General features: G+C 39.9%; 1 protein-coding gene across 2 annotated transcripts in view; it reads right to left on the minus strand.

The window, feature by feature from the left end:
• Window positions 1-17,410, minus strand: part of LOC110525190 (membrane-associated guanylate kinase, WW and PDZ domain-containing protein 2) — a 251,137-nt gene that overhangs the window by 133,119 nt on the left and 100,608 nt on the right. For both annotated transcript variants that reach the window (XM_021605194.3, XM_090235041.1), the window contains exon 3: window positions 10,111-10,230. In XM_021605194.3, coding sequence (XP_021460869.2) covers window positions 10,111-10,230 — 120 coding nt within the window. The remainder of the gene's footprint in view (window positions 1-10,110; window positions 10,231-17,410) is intronic.

Genomic DNA, 17,410 nt, shown 5'->3' on the forward strand with positions numbered 1-17,410 from the left:
TAAAGCTGAGGGTGATGGAGAGAACTCAAGTAAGGAGATGAGAGATTCAGCATGGACAAGCACAGCTACCTTTGACTGACATGCAACAGTAAATGTATGGCTGAGTTCTGTATGTTTTGACAAGGTAGATTTTTTTTTACTCATGATATTTAACTTTTGAAGCACAATAAGGCATTGCTATGGTGATGTTTATTTTATCTGTACATGAAATCTTCCTCTGTCAGGGGAAATACATTTATGATTAAATATTGAGAGCGAGCCAGAGACGTCTTATGTCATTATCTCTTCAATATGAGAGAGAGAGAAAGAGAATGAGCAAGAGAAGGAGAAAAATAGCAGAATAAAGAAGTGGGAAGAGGGACAGAGATCAGAGAGAGGAAGAGAGAGAGACAGATTAAACACAGCCGTAGCAGTTGCATTTGATTCATTTTATCCAAGCAGGAAAAGCCTTTAATTGCAGGCTGTGAGAAAGCCTTCTGTCTCCCTCCACACACACACACACGCACGCACACGCACACACGCACACGCGCACACATGGACCTGCAAACACATACACTCACTCACACACACCCACACACACCCTGAGTGTGGGATAAAGCTTCATACTGTACATCCCTTCACATATCTCTCTAACCTGTCTGTATATGTATAAGCAGTGTAGTGGTGGAGCATCCTACATATTCCTTCCACGTAACAGATCTTCAAATGTGACAGATGTCACACTGCTTGGTTAACAGTGTCACTTCCTCCCTAATAAGCAGCTCTTAACCTGATTTGAACTTGGTCTGGTGCGGTGACCGTAATACCTCACACTGGCAGTCATGAGTCATAACTGCAGTCAAATTCCACGTGACCATTGAATCACGGTACACTCCTCTTATGCACTCTGGACATGTGTTGGTAGTCCCCAATTTTATAACGACCATCAGGTCGCTAATTGCCTGGTACTCAGCGCTCTATTGTCCCTCTAACCACTCTGACATCAATGCAAATGCCTTTGTAAATCACATCAAAAACTTGTTATCAAAACAGTATCATGCTTTTTAAGCTCACCTTGATGATTGATCAATTTGAAGAAAGAAGTTCCACCACTGAGTGGAAAACATGGTCATTGTTGATGTTGTTTCAAAGCCAAACACAAGGAAATGGACAGTGCTTTCTAAGGTGATGATTAATTCAAAACACCCATACCATATTCAAACTTATGCATAGGTTTATGTATGAGCCCAAGCCCATTAAAAAAGTAATTAAAATAATGATTGCGCCATTATACAATACATAGCCTAATAGCCTACCACTCAGGCCTATTGTACATGGCACATTTTTTTATATTTTTAATAATTGGTCTAGCCTATACTCCAAAAGTAAATACATTCTAGTAATCGCCTTTGAGGGTGGACTGTATTGTTATGCATACTGGATGGACTGTTACTTTAAGCTCCAAACTGTTATCCATGAGTCTGGGAGAGAACATATAGGCCTTGGCAAAGCTGTTTGTTCATTGATTGTGCAGGGTGGCTTACAGAGTTAGCCTACAATTACAGTGAATTTGTATTGGATTTAGTAATAGAGCATTTTATATATTTTCATAATAAATAGGCTGACACATTACCTTTAGAAGCAGAATATCGCACCACCATGCGTTTCCATCTCCTCTCGCTCCTTCATTCCTTTCTCAAGGGCACAGAGAGAGCATGGTGTTCTTATAAGCCAGACATTTCTATATGCATTCCCGTGTGATTGCGGAGTTTTGATGGTTGCCAATAAAAAGAGGAGGATCCCAGTTGCTACTATATTTATTTCTCAGCTGCTAATATTAAACAAATCCTCTACTTTAAAAACAGAATAGCCTACTCGGCATGATCGAAAAACGAACTGCGGAAAGCAGCCTCCATTCGCTATTTGTCTTTTTTCCGCCTGCCCCTTTCATATTGGGTCATTCTAGATCAAATCTAATTGAACATGTAAGTAAAGACAAGATTCAATTGAGAATAGCTTGATGGGTGAAAATATGATAATTTGATGAAAGAACAGCGTGAGGAGCCTGAGGCAAGGAACAGGCACAGTTTTTTTGAGACTTTCTCAAATCATCAATAGCCTGTAGTCGCATCATGCAGCCCATATATTTTTGATTTCTAAGACATTTTCAGGGTTTGTATCAACACAACCAAAATTGCCAAATAAATCTCAATCTAGCATAGAGAACCTGTTTTAAATTATAACTTTTACGCTCAAAATAGCCACTTCGTAGGCACACCCGCTCCGGAATGGGAAAATATCCTTTCTATTTCAATAAGCTAAGTTCAATTATATTCTTCTTACGTATACCATGTAACTCAAATAATGGCATGGGACTTATAAGCATATCTTGTCTGCTAAATGTACCAGTCTACAGCCTATGGCATGGTGCATAGGCAGATAACATAGGCCTGATAACATATTCTGTTCTTCTGAAATACATTTTCCTCATATCATCATGTTTCTTTAGACCTGCTAAAAATAAATTACGGATTTATTGTGATGGTGTATATTAAATTGATTACATTTTTTACAATTATGTAGATGCTCCAAATGAGCACATCAGCTGCTTGTATGTATGGAGGTATTGATATGCTAAACCTGTTCATGAAAATATGTTAAAAAAAAAGAAAAAAATAAAAAGAAAGAAAGAAAGAAAGTAAAAATATGTTTGATGTCCTCTGTGCCCATATGAATAACCCCTGTGATGTAACTGGAATGATGAGATAGATGTTGTTCTTTTATGTTTTTGTTTTATTATTTCAGTGCCATTGTCACGACTTCTTCCGAAGTCGTTGCCTCTCCTTGTTCGGGCGGTGCTCGGCGTTCGACGTCACCGGTCTTCTAGCCATCATTGATACATTTTTCATTTTCCATTGGTTTTGTCTTGTCTTCCCACACACCTGTTTTCAATCCCATTCATTACCTGTTGTGTATTTAACCCTCTGTTTCCCCTCATGTCTTTGTCAGAGATTGTTTATTGTCAGTGTAGTGTTTTTTGTATAGGTGCGCGACGGGTCTTCGTACCCATATTTGTTTAGATTCATTTTTTCTTATTAGTGTTATGGAGCATGTTACTTGGACATTTATTAAAAGACTCCATTTTACACTCCGTTTGACTCTCCTGCGCCTGACTTCCCTGCCACCTATACACATATCTCTGACAGCCATCTGGGCTCATCTGCAGGGGTTAGTAGTAACAGTTTAAACGAGAATTTGTTCTCTGACAGTTCGATCTTGTCTAGTCATATTGTCTCAAGAGGATCACATTGGAAATACATTGCCTTGCGAAAGTATCCGGCCCCCTTGAACTTTGCGACCTTTTGCCACATTTCAGGCTTCAAACATAAAGATATAAAACTATTTTTTTGTGAAGAATCAACAACAAGTGGGACACAATCATGAAGTGGAACGACATTTATTGGATATTTCAAACTTTTTTAACAAATCAAAAACTGAAAAATTGGGCGTGCAAAATTATTCAGCCCCCTTAAGTTAATACTTTGTAGCGCCACCTTTTGCTGCGATTACAGCTGTAAGTCGCTTGGGGTATGTCTCTATCAGTTTTGCACATCGAGAGACTGACATTTTTTCCCATTCCTCCTTGCAAAACAGCTCGAGCTCAGTGAGGTTGGATGGAGAGCATTTGTGAACAGCAGTTTTCAGTTCTTTCCACAGATTCTCGATTGGATTCAGGTCTGGACTTTGACTTGGCCATTCTAACACCTGGATATGTTTATTTTTGAACCATTCCATTGTAGATTTTGCTTTATGTTTTGGATCATTGTCTTGTTGGAAGACAAATCTCCATCCCAGTCTCAGGTCTTTTGCAGACTCCATCAGGTTTTCTTCCAGAATGTTCCTGTATTTGGCTCCATCCATCTTCCCATCAATTTTAACCATCTTCCCTGTCCCTGCTGAAGAAAAGCAGGCCCAAACCATGATGCTGCCACCACCATGTTTGACAGTGGGGATGGTGTGTTCAGCTGTGTTGCTTTTACGCCAAACATAACGTTTTGCATTGTTGCCAAAAAGTTCAATTTTGGTTTCATCTGACCAGAGCACCTTCTTTCACATGTTTGGTGTGTCTCCCAGGTGGCTTGTGGCAAACTTTAAACAACACTTTTTATGGATATCTTTAAGAAATGGCTTTCTTCTTGCCACTCTTCCATAAAGGCCAGATTTGTGCAATATACGACTGATTGTTGTCCTATGGACAGAGTCTCCCACCTCAGCTGTAGATCTCTGCAGTTCATCCAGAGTGATCATGGGCCTCTTGGCTGCATCTCTGATCAGTCTTCTCCTTGTATGAGCTGAAAGTTTAGAGGGACGGCCAGGTCTTGGTAGATTTGCAGTGGTCTGATACTCCTTCCATTTCAATATTATCGCTTGCACAGTGCTCCTTGGGATGTTTAAAGCTTGGGAAATCTTTTTGTATCCAAATCCGGCTTTAAACTTCTTCACAACAGTATCTCGGACCTGCCTGGTGTGTTCCTTGTTCTTCATGATGCTCTCTGCGCTTTTAACGGACCTCTGAGACTATCACAGTGCAGGTGCATTTATACGGAGACCTGATTACACACAGGTGGATTGTATTTATCATCATTAGTCATTTAGGTCAACATTGGATCATTCAGAGATCCTCACTGAACTTCTGGAGAGAGTTTGCTGCACTGAAAGTAAAGGGGCTGAATAATTTTGCACGCCCAATTTTTCAGTTTTTGATTTGTTAAAAAAGTTTGAAATATCCAATAAATGTCGTTCCACTTCATGATTGTGTCCTACTTGTTGTTGATTCTTCACAAAAAAATACAGTTTTATATCTTTATGTTTGAAGCCTGAAATGTGGCAAAAGGTCGCAAAGTTCAAGGGGGCCGAATACTTTCGCAAGGCACTGTAAGTCCCAGACTTTATTGTGTGTTATCCTCAATGACTTTATTCATGTGCATGTATGGCTTAAGTTTAATGTGTGCTTGTTTTTTTTTTAAATGATTGAACTAATAAACTAAACTAAACTAAATTAACTGTCAATTACCGTGAGGCCAGCATTCATTTACATAACAGTTAGATGGCGCCGACAGAGATGGTCGCCTTGCTTCAGGTCCTTAGAAATCTATGCAGTTATTATTTCTTACATTGTTAACCCAGAAAATGTAAAGAGTTATTAAATACAGCCGGGAAGAACTATTGGCTTTTCCTTGCTGAGCGGCCTTTCAAGTTATGTCGATATAGGACTATTTTTACTGTGGATCTAGATACTTTTGTACCTATTTCCTACATCTTCACAAGGTCCTTTGCTGTTGTTCTGGGATTGATCTGCACTTTTCGCACCAAAGTACCAAAGTAGGAGACAGAACGCGTCTCCTTCTTGAGTGGAATGACGGCTGTGTGGTCCCATGGTGTTTATACTTGCGTTCTATTGTTTGTACAGATGAACGTGATATGTTCAGGCATTTGCAAATTGCTCCCAAGAATGGACCAGACTTGTGGAGGTCTAGAATTTGTAATGTAATGTCAATAATGTCAAGCAAAGAGGGACTGTGTTTGAAGGTAGGTCTTGAAATACATCCACATGTACACCTCCAATTGACTCAAATTATGTCAACTTAGTGTTTGTAATCTTCTGACCCACTGGAATTGTGATACAGTGAATTATAAGTGAAATAATCTGTCTGTAAACAATTGTAGGAAAATGTACTTGTCATACACAAAGCAGATGTCCTAACCGACTTGTAAAAACTATAGTTTGTTACCAAGAAATTTGTGGAGTGGTTGAAAAACAAGTTTTAATGACTCCAACTTAAGTGTATGTAATCTTCTGACTTCAACTGGTAGATAACCTCTTTCACTCCAGTATCTCTGCACATCTTAAATATGGTATTGGAACTGACCCTGAATAGAGCAATTTTTATTTATCTTGTATTTTTGTTCTTATGTAATTTTCAGTCACACATTGATATTGATTACTGCATTGTTGGGTTTGGAGCTAGCAAGAAATGCATTTCACTGTACTTGTGCACATGGCATTATGACATATAGTGTATGTCTTGGGTTTGATGCTATTCAAGGCTGTGCATCTGGCTTCAGACCATGACAGGAATCCACAGATGGATGATCTGGTTGCTCACTTAGCCAGTAAGTGTGTGTGTGTGTGTGTGTGTGTGTGTGTGTGTGTGTGTGTGTGTGCATATCTCTTACAAACAGCAGAGGCCCACTGGGAGAAACCACCTCTTTCTGGGTGGCAGGCAGTGCCTGCGGGCACTTACATCTCATTGTGTAATGCAAATTAAAACACAAGAGGAGGGGGAAGTGCAATCTTCATGGCCGTTGTAATGCTTTTGCTATCTGATTAAATCCATTTCAACTAGCATTGCTAAATGCTTCAAGAATGCCACACAGGAGATTTTGGATACTTTGGATGAGACGACAACAAACCTGTGAATGTCGATAATAAGCTAAAAAGTGAACCATCCGTTCAATCTTTTCTGAATTAGATCTGCTCTCATAGGAGGGCAGTCCTTTCATATTATAATTTTTTGGGACAGGATAGACCAAAGTAAAAATATAAAAAAGACGCTTTCAGAAAGTGGTCCGGAATCCAACTCACGACGCAGCGGTATATACAGTGCATTCGGAAAGTATTCAGACCCCTTGACTTTTTCCACATTTTGTTACATTATAGCTTTATTATGATTATTTTTTAATCCTCAATCTACACACAATTTCCCATAATGACAAAGCAAAAACAGGTTGTAATACATTTTATTTAATGTATAAAAAATGAACATCTACATAAGTATTCAGACCCTTTACTCACTACTTTGTTGAAGCACCTTTGGCAGTGATTACAGTCTTCTTGGGTATGACGCTACTAGCTTGGCACACCTACAGTACCAGTCAAAAGTTTGGACATACCTACTCATTCCAGGGTTTTTCTTTATTTGTACTATTTTCTACATTGTAGAATAATATTGAAGACATCAACTATGAAATAACACATATATAATCATTTAGTAACCAAAACAGTGCGAGGTTAAACAAATCAAAATATATTTTATATTTGAGATCCTTCAAAGTAGCCACCCTTTGACTTGATGACAGCTTTGCACACTCTTGGCTTTCTCTCAACCAGCTTCATGAGGTAGTCACCTGGAATGCATTTCAATGAACAGCTATGCCTTGTTAAACCTTAATTTGTGGAATTTCTTTCCATCTTAATGCGTTTGAGCCAATCAGTTGTGTTGTGACAAGGTAGGGGTGGTATACAGAAGATAGCCCTATTTGATAAAAGACCAAGTCCATATTATGGCAAGAACAGCTCAAATAAGCAAAGAGAAATGCCAGTCCTACTATCATTACTTTAAGACATGAAGGTCAGTCAATCTAGAAAATTTCAAGGACTTTGACAATTTCTTCAAGTGCAGTCGCAAAAACCATCAGGCGCTATTATGAATCATTTTACATTTTTATAAATTTGCTAAAATGCCTAACAACCTGTTTTCGCTTTGTCATTATGGGGTATTGCGTTGTTAAGTTCTAAATGAACCGAGTAAAAATCACAGAGCTTATACCAAGTTTATATACCCATTGGGTCATACAGCTGCATAAGACAAAGTCATATTTCCAACAGTGGTAGTATATATACCCCAAATTGGGTGGAGTCTCCTCCTTCACTCTAAACATTACATCTTTATTACTAGGCAGGAAGTCAAGTGATGCAGGCAACAAACTGTTCCTTCTCCCTTAATGTGACCTGACCCCGACCCCTGTTTCCTCACGCTCTCCACCATTATCAGTGACAGCAATCGTGTGATTGCCTCTCCTCTACTCAGCACCTGTTAAGGTTTTCTTCCAATGAAAGAGAGGAGGACCAAAATGCAGCGTGGTTATTTAGATTCATCTTTAATAAAGAACATGACGATACAATACAAAACGTGACAAACCAAAACAGCCCTATCTGGTGCAAACAAACACAGAGACAGGAACAATCACCCACGAAACACTCAAAGAATATGGCTGCCTAAATATGGTTCCCAATCAGAGACAACGATAAACACCTGCCTCTGATTGAGAACCACTCCAGGCAGCCATAGACTATTCTAGACAACCCCACTAACCACAATCCCATGACCTACAAAAAACCCCAAGACAAAACACACCACATAAATAAACCATGTCACACCCTGGCCTAATCAAAATAATAAAGAAAACACAAAATACTAAGACCAGGGCGTGACAGCATTCCTCCTACAGATTCCTACCCATTAACTTCTGGTGTATAAACCAGACTATGGCACTCCTCATGTCTCTAGTATAACTGATGATTAACAATATTTAAAGTTTAGAAATCCGAACCCATCAGCGTGTAGATTGATGAGGGAACATTTCTTTAATTCATTTTAGAATAAGGCTGCAAAGTAACAATGTGGAAAAAGTCACCGGGTCTGAATACTTTCTGAATGCACTGTATGTGTTCTGGTCTAGCCTAGACCACTAGACCACCCCAAGCCATAGAGGACTGTGAATGAAATGCTTATTTATGTCAAGACAAAACCATAGCCATTCTTTGTGACAGCAGTTGAGGTCAGTGTTTTGGATAGTAGGTCTGCACAATATGGGTAGAAAATCTAATTGCGATTTTTCCTACGATTAGATAAAAAATACTTGGGTGTACTGTTGCAAGATTAGTTTGACTGTGTCAGAGGAAGGCCCTAAAAATTGTCAAAGACACCAGCCACCCTAGTCATAGACTGATCTCTCTGCTACCGCAAGGCAAGCGGTACAGGAGCGCCAAGTCTAGGTCCAAGAGGCTTCTAAACAGCTTCTACCCCCAAGCTATAAGACTCCTGAAGATCTAATCAAATGGCTACCCAGACTATTTGCATTGCCCCTCCTCTCTCTTTTACGCCGCTGCTACTCTCTGTTAATATCTATGCATAATCACTTTAATAACTCCTACATTACCTCCTCAATAACCTTGACTAACCGGTGCCCCCGCACATTGACTCTGTACCGGTACCCCCTGTATATACCTGACATGATGACTCCTTGCTGTCCCCAGTCCACCTGACCGTGCTGCTGCTCCAGTTTCAACTGTTCTGCCTTATTATTATTTGACCATGCTGGTCATTTATGAACATTTGAACATCTTGGCCATGTTCTGTTATAATCTCCACCCGGCACAGCCAGAAGAGGACTGGCCACCCCACATAGCCTGGTTCCTCTCTAGGTTTCTTCCTAGGTTTTGGCCTTTCTAGGGAGTTTTTCCTAGCCACCGTGCTTCTACACCTGCATTGCTTGCTGTTTGGGGTTTTAGGCTGGGTTTCTGTACAGCACTTTGAGATATCAGCTGATGTACGAAGGGCTATAGAAATAAATTTGATTTGATTTGATATATAGCCCCGCTATTATTATTTTACTGCTGCTCTTCAACTACTTGTTTTTAATTTTATTTCTTATTCGTATTCATATTTTTTAAACGGCATTGTTGGTTAGGGGCTTGTTAGTAAGCATTTCACTGTAAGGTCTACCTGTTGCATGTGACTAATACAATATGATTTGATTATTCGAAGGTTGGTGTTGTTTGGCATGATAACAAATGAAAAAGTCAGGTACAGTAGGAGTTTTTGTAACCAGATAGGAACCAAAGTGTTGGTTAGTGTTTCCCAGGAGACCCTAATTACATCTGAATACCGGTAGATGTTTGATTCAGACAAAGATTTTAGAATATGCATAGCCTATTCTTCTCTGATTCAGAACATGTCATTGCACAAACAACTTGCTGACATCCCACTGGTATTAGAGCGAAATTTGGGTAGATATATTTGCCCCCTAGCTCCATAATATTTGCTAGCTAGTTAGTGAGTAGCATTAGCAGCTAGCGCAAATGTTATACTATAATACAGAAAACATGGATTTATATAAAAAATCTACGTGGGGCTTGATGTGTGTAGGTCCTGGGAAGCAGCCGCAACATGACAGACGAAAAACGAGTAAACAATAAAAACATGTTTTTTTGCTATCTGGATATGTTAATATCACAATTTAGATTAGAATAGCCGTAGGGATCAGTGTCGTGGTCAGTGAACTTACCTTCATAGGTTCCACTCTCTAGCAGGGCTCCGCTTTGCTCCAGTTCCATAAAGCGCTCCACGCTCACAAAGTTATAGTCAACCCCCGGCACCTCTCCCTCCTTTGGCAGCCTGGTGGTACCTACAGAGGGAGAAGAAGAAGAAAGGAAGAACGTTACTTTATTATCAATCGTTACAGACACAGAGGAACAGGAGGAGTGAGTATTGAGGGATCACAAGCATTGAGGAGAAGAGTAGGAGACAGAGAGAGAGAGTAAGAAGAGTCATACTTCTGATAATAATCCAAACCCATTTCATAATTGTATGCTGTCGCAAAATGGATTGGAAAGCAATAAGAGAGCTTTAAGGCCCACCCCTGCAGTAGGATTAAATGGATACATACTTACAAAGATGTGTAGTGGTGAACCAATATACGTGAATGTGAGCCCTTCAAAACACTAGGCTTGGGTGTATGTTTATAAGAGAAGATAGGATAAGACAAGATAAGCTTTAGTTTTTTCAGCTTCCACAGAAATTTGTAAACAACGTATAGAACATTTTGTCAAGCGACATTGCTGATTCTCCACATGCAAATCAATCTGATGATGTTTGTGGACACACAGACCATTAACAAGCCATGAAACACGCACTGCATGCACACACACACACACACACACACAGTCAGCTTATTGTGGAAACAGCATCATTGCAGAAACAGCACATTATTACCAAGCTGCAATTAGACCTACTCTAAGCTCCAGATTCTGGTGTGTGTGTGTGTGTGTGTGTGTGTGTGTGTATGTGTGCGTGCATCCGTTTAGATGTTAATACAGTAAGAGAAGGGGATTCTATATGACAATGAGAGGCAGTGCTTGCGTCTGTCCCTCAAGTCGGCATGTGTTTGCATGTGTGCCTGTGTGTGTGTCAAATCAGATTTTATTTGTCACATGCTTCGTAACAACAGGTGTAGACGAACAGTGAAATGCTTACTTACAGGCCCTTCCCAGGTCGGGGGTTCACCTTGGGGTCATGATAGGGGCTGCACCAAATGTTTCTAAGATTATTATAAGGTTATAAGACCTTATAGATAAACAATATATATATATACACATTATGAGGTTTAATATTGTTCCACAGTAATGTTCTAGTCTCTGCCTCTTATAAAGAAGAGATGTGTGAGTTCAGGGTGTCTGTGAAAAGAGCCTAAAAGATAAAAGAGATGCAGAGACACAGAACTCCCCAGGGAGTGTAAGAGATAAGAGACTAGTCAGACATTCCACTATAAATCAACTTGGACATTTACTGGTAAGCATTTAGATAACACTAAAAGTCTTGTTTATATAGCTGTGTAGGCATGGTTTTGGTCTCATGAGTCGAAGGTAATGACGTAGTCAACATCACAGGATTGACTACAAGCATGACAAAAGCAACTTGGGACATTTTCTATTTTGCAGAACTTACTCGGAAACATTAGTGCTATGTTCCTGTTGTCATCTTCTGTCTGCAATTGCATTAATAAAGGTTTTTTGAATGATTTAATTAAAGATATTGTCATAATGCTAATTTCACCAATGAGAAAATGATTGACATGGAACAAGGAAAATTACCCTAACACCAACAATGCAGAGAGAAAAAAAGATAAATAATAGAAAAGTAATAACACAAGGAGTAAATACACAACGAGTAACAATAACTTAGCTATATACTAGGTAACTGAGGTAGATATGTACATAAGTAGGGATAAAGTGAACGGGCAACAGGATAGAAAATAAACAGTAGCAGCAGCATATGTGATGAGTCAAAAGAGTTAGAGCAAAAAGGGTCAATGCAGATAGCTAAATAATTAACCAATAGCTACCCGGACTAACTATTTAGCAATCTTAATGCTTGGGGGTAGAAACTGTTCAGGGTTCTGTTATTTTCAGACTTGATGAATCGGGCCGCTTGCCATTCGGTAGCAGAGAGAACAGTCTATGATGGGTGGCCGGAGTCTTTGACAATATTTAGGACCTTACTCTGACATCGCCTGGTGTAGATGTCCTGGATTGCAGGGAGCTCGGCCCCAGTGATGTACTGGGCTATACACACAGAGAGGGCGAGGTAGCGAGCGAGAGATCAGGATTGATTCCACTGTGGGTTGTCTACGTGGTCTTTTTCTATCCATTGATTGGATTGCTTATTTCTATTCTCTGTCAAATTTGCTCAAGCAAATACTTTTCACACATATTCAATACAGTTTTTACTGTATCTCTTTCTATGGAAACATTGGCCACAATGTCAGAAAATGTGGAGATAGAATATAAACACAACTTATTGAGGATATGAGTGCCCATGCCAAATCTTTTCAGCCTCCTGAGGAGGAAGAGGCGTTTTCATGCCTTCTAAATGACTGTGTTGGTGTGTGTGAACCATGATAATTCCTTAGTGATTTAGACACGAGGAACTTGAAGCTCTCGACCCGCTCCACAACAGTCCTGTCGATGTGGATGTGGACGTGCTCGGTCCTCCGTTTCTTGTAGTCCACGATCAGCTCCTTTGTCTTGCTGACGTTGAGGGAGAGGGTGTTGTCTGGCACCACACTGCCATGTCACTGACTTCCTCCATATTGGCTGTCTTGTCGTTGTCGGTGGTCAGGCCAACCACCGTCGTGTTGTCAGCAAACTTAATGATGGTGTTGGAGTCATAGGTGAACAGTGAGTACAGGAGGGGAAGAGTACACACCCTTGACAGGACCCCGTGTTCAGGGTCAGCATGGTGGATGTGTTGTTGCCTACCCGCACCACCTGGGGGGCGGCCCGTCAGGAGTCCAGGATCCAGTTGAAGAGGGTGTTCAGTTCCAGGGTCCGGAGCTTAGTGATGAGCTTAGAGGGAACTATAGTGTTGAACACATAAGTTGTGTGTGTGTTTGTGTGTGTGTGCATGTGTTTGCTTAGATGCAGCAGTTAGAGATTATTTGTTCTAATGAAAGGCAGTGTTTGAGTCTGTGCCAAGTGGAAGCTCTACTCAAGCACACTGTAAACTCAAGACTATGGTGTTGGTTTCTTTGCAACTCCATTGATCAGCTAAGACCACTGATTGGTTAAGGAGAGAGAGAGAGGGCGAGGGAGCGAGCGAGAGATCAGGATTGATTCCACTGTGGGTTGTCTACATGGTCTTTTTCTATCCATTGATTGGATTGCTTATTTCTATTCTCTGTCAAATTTGCTCAAGCAAATGCTTTTCACACATATTCAATACAGTTTTTACTGTAGCTCTTTCTATAGAAACATTGGCCACAATGTCAGAAAATGTGGAGATAGAATATAAACACATACTCAACAAAGGGAAAGAGTTGACAAGCACTCAATGAAATAATCTGATGTAAAACAAGACCACAGTTCCAGTATCCCTACTAGCTAAGGTTTGAGAGACTAGTCTTTTTGCATAATGTGAGTTGTCAGTCAGTCACACACACACACACACACACACACACACACAGACACACACACACACAGAATCTGGAGCTTAGAGCAGGGGTAATTGCAGCATGGCAATAACGTTCTGTTTCTGCAATGTTGCTGTTTCCACAGTAAGCTGACTGACTGTGTGTTTGTGTGTTGTGTGTGCCCGGCCAAGGGGCATGCACAGCACTAATCTCATCTGTGAGCCAATCCCAGTGCAGCAGGGTTCCCTAACTCCATAGCAGCATTCCCACTGGGGAGGAGGGTACAGCTGTGTGTGTGAGGGTGTGTGTCAGCAGCCTGCCCACAGCATTTCAACTTCTTTCCTTGGTTCCTGGTCAAAGCAACCAAATTAATAAATTACACCAGTGGTCCCTGGAGAAGTGCATATACAGTAAAGTTTTCAGACCCCTTGACTTTTTCCACATTTTATGACTTAACAGCCTCATTCTAAAATAGATTAAATAGTATTTTTCCCTTATCAATCTACACTCAGTACCCCATAATGACAAATAAATGGGGTATTGTTTATAGATTGATAAGGAAATGTGTTTATTTAATCCATTTTAAAATCATTCTGTAACGTAACAAAATGTGTTAAAAATCAAGCGCTCTGAATAATTTTCAAATGCATTGTCCTCTAATTTTCTCGAAAAAATCCTAAATGGCCCACCCGGTGAAAGATGAAAGATGAAAGATTGACCTGAAATGATAAATCCCATATTGGTCTCCCGAGGCCAACCCAAGCTGTACTGAGCAAGTAGGCTAACAGTAGGCCTACTATTGAAACAGATACATAAATGAGGCTGTGAACTGAGTCATTAATCCACTGGTTTCTGATTTCCCCCCCCCCCCCCGCTCTTTTAATTTTTGGATGAAAAACGTTCCCATTTTAAACAAGATATTTTGTCACGAAAAGATGCTCGACTATGCATATGCTCGACTATGCACAGCTTTGGAAAGAAAACACTCTGACGTTTCCAAAACTGCAAAGATATTGTCTGTGAGTGCCACAGAACTGATGTTACAGGCGAAACCCAGACAAAAATCCAATCAGGAAGTGCTGCATTTTCTTAAACCGCCTCATGCCAATGACTCCTTATATGGCTGTGAAGGAGCTAGGAGTCAGCTTACGTTTTCCACAAGGTGTCCACAGCATTGTGACGTATTTGTAGGCATATCATTGGAAGATTGACCATAAGAGACTACATCTACCAGGTGGTCGCTTGGTGTCCTCCGTTGCAATTATTGCGTAATCTCCAGCTGCAGTATTTTTCCGTTAGCTTCTGATGAGAAACCAACAGTCACGACTGATATCTTATCGAATAGATATGTGAAAAACACCTTGAGGATTGATTCTAAACAACGTTTGCCATGCTTCTGTCGATATTATGGAGCAAATTTGGAAAAAAGTTTGGCGTTGTAGTGACTGAATTTTCCGGTCTTTTTCTTAGCCAAACGTGATGAACAAAACGGAGCTATTTCACCCACACAAATAATATTTTTGGAAAAAATGAACATTTGCTATCTAACTGAGAGTCTCGTCATTGAAAACATCCGAAGTTCTTCAAAGGTAAATTATTTTATTTGAATGCTTTTCTTGTTTTTGTGAAAATATTGCCTGCTGAATGCTAGGCGTAATGCTATGCTAGGCTATCAATACTCTTACACAAATGCTTGTGTAGCTTTGGTTGAAAAGCATATTTTGAAAATCTGAGATGACAGTGTTGTTAACAAAAGGCTAAGCTTGTGTTTGAATATATTTATTTCATTTCATTTGCGATTTTCATGAATAGGAAATGTTGCGTTATGGTAATGCACTTGAGGCTATGATTACGCTCCCGGATACGGGTTTGGTAGTCGCAAGAAGATTTATTAAACCACATTAAACCTCATCAGGAGGTTTTGAGGTCAGAAACATTTTTTTGTGTAGTTAACCTTTAATTCTAGTGCACTCTTGTTTGGATAGTGGTGTTTCTGTAGCACATGAGGTGGAGTTTGCAAAATAAATAGCTAGTGGATTGGTGCAAATAATCATGATATCATTCTGGCAGGTAGGCATAAAATACTTTGTAGCTAGTTAACATTTAATAGAGAAGGTTTTTGGGAAAGCCCTTCCATCTACCAGAAGACGGTTAGGGCTGTCATTAGCGTCACTATATTTTCCTTGTTCCTTAATTGTTTGAACCTGAACATTTTACTTCATATAGCCAGCCGTCCCACAATAGAAAGGTGGAGGCAATTATTTTATAAAGACTTTCTCATATGTGTTCTCCTGTCCTATTGGTTTGTTCTCCTATCCTTCTTTCAACTTTCTTTCATTGTCTACTCTAGCAGCCAAAGGCATTATCCTAGTCATATTAGCAACCCATGATAGTTGTTGCATCTTTAGATCTCCCCTCTTTCTAACAGAAATCGCTTTTTTCATTTTGAAACATTTGCGCTAAGGCTTACCACCGTGTGCACATTGCTGCATATAAAATGTGAAGAAATAAGTGTATCAGCATTTTAAGCAAAACATTCTGGGCCTGGTTTCCCAAAAGCATTTTAAGGCTAAATTGAAATTAGAACCATAGGATCCTATGGTTCTAACAATTAACTTATCCAAAGATGCTTTTGAGAAACCAGGCTCAGATCTGTTCCATTAGCCTTATTAATTGATAAGGTGTATACTGGGCCTCCACTACTATGATAAGCATTGTGGGGATTAACGAGTATATGCAATACCCACTGAAAAATAAGTGCACTACACCACTGCATTATACTGTATCAATTAATCTGTCTGCCCATAATCATCGATTCAGCCAGCCAGAGAGGTTCAACTTCACTGCCATGATGTACTATCAAGAATGATATTTGCAGCCATCATAAAGGATGGTTTACAGGTTTGTTTCCGGAAGAAGCTAGCTAGCTAGGCTATCTAGTCAGTTAGGTTGGTGCTTGGTAACTAGCCAGCTAGGTTGATACTTGCTAATTACCCAGTTAGGTTGGTTGACAGCCCCTGTGAAATTATATCAGTACTAGCTAGCTAACTAACCAGTTAGCTTGGTGATTAAAGGGGTTTATGCTATGTGGTTGACAACCCTTAAACCTCAGATGTAAGGTCCCCTTTCTAACATTTTCGCTTATAAATCAATCTGTGTATACAGTAGGTTGAAATGGCTTACATTGAGCGATAGCCCTGGTTCCCACGGACACAGAGCCTGTGTGACGTAGGATGTGAAATCTGAAACCACTTGAAGCTGGGATGTCCCCACTACCATTTCCTTCGCTCTTCTGACTGTCCATCAATTCCTGGCTGAACCCTACATTACAGTCAAGGACATGCACTTGCCTGCAAGTGTTACATCGTAGCAACAGTAGAGAGTGCTTTCATCACGGTAGCATATTCAGAGATCAATTTATTGCCATTAATCTAAAATAATTCAGATTTTAAACAAAAAACACTTTGTTTCTCATAGATGGACAATAGTAATATGAGATGAAAGGCGAGTTCCTAACGAGTTCAGGAAGCCACGCTAGACCTATGTGAGACATTCACAGCGATGGGGGCAGATGTTTTGATCATGGGAGATCATGCACATTTTCTCTAACACTAAACCTACAAATATGTATTTTACAGTTAGAAGGAAGGTGGACTCTTATTAGTCATTGTATAATTTGATAATGCTATATATAGGAAACATTACAAGTCATTTCAAGCCTTATTCATACACTCTTGTTGAATAGGAGCTACATCATATAAAATATGTGATATTTTCATATTTGTACTTAGTACTTGAACTTGTGTCCTCAAAAGCGACCACACCTCAGCAATATATAATTATTTGTACCAGAAAGGTGAGATTTGAACCTTTCTTTGAGTATGCAGCATTACTAGTT

This window comes from Oncorhynchus mykiss, chromosome 1 (assembly GCF_057628025.1).
Source record: "Oncorhynchus mykiss isolate SJ-2025 chromosome 1, ASM5762802v1, whole genome shotgun sequence".
NCBI classification, from domain to species: Eukaryota; Metazoa; Chordata; class Actinopteri; order Salmoniformes; family Salmonidae; genus Oncorhynchus; species Oncorhynchus mykiss.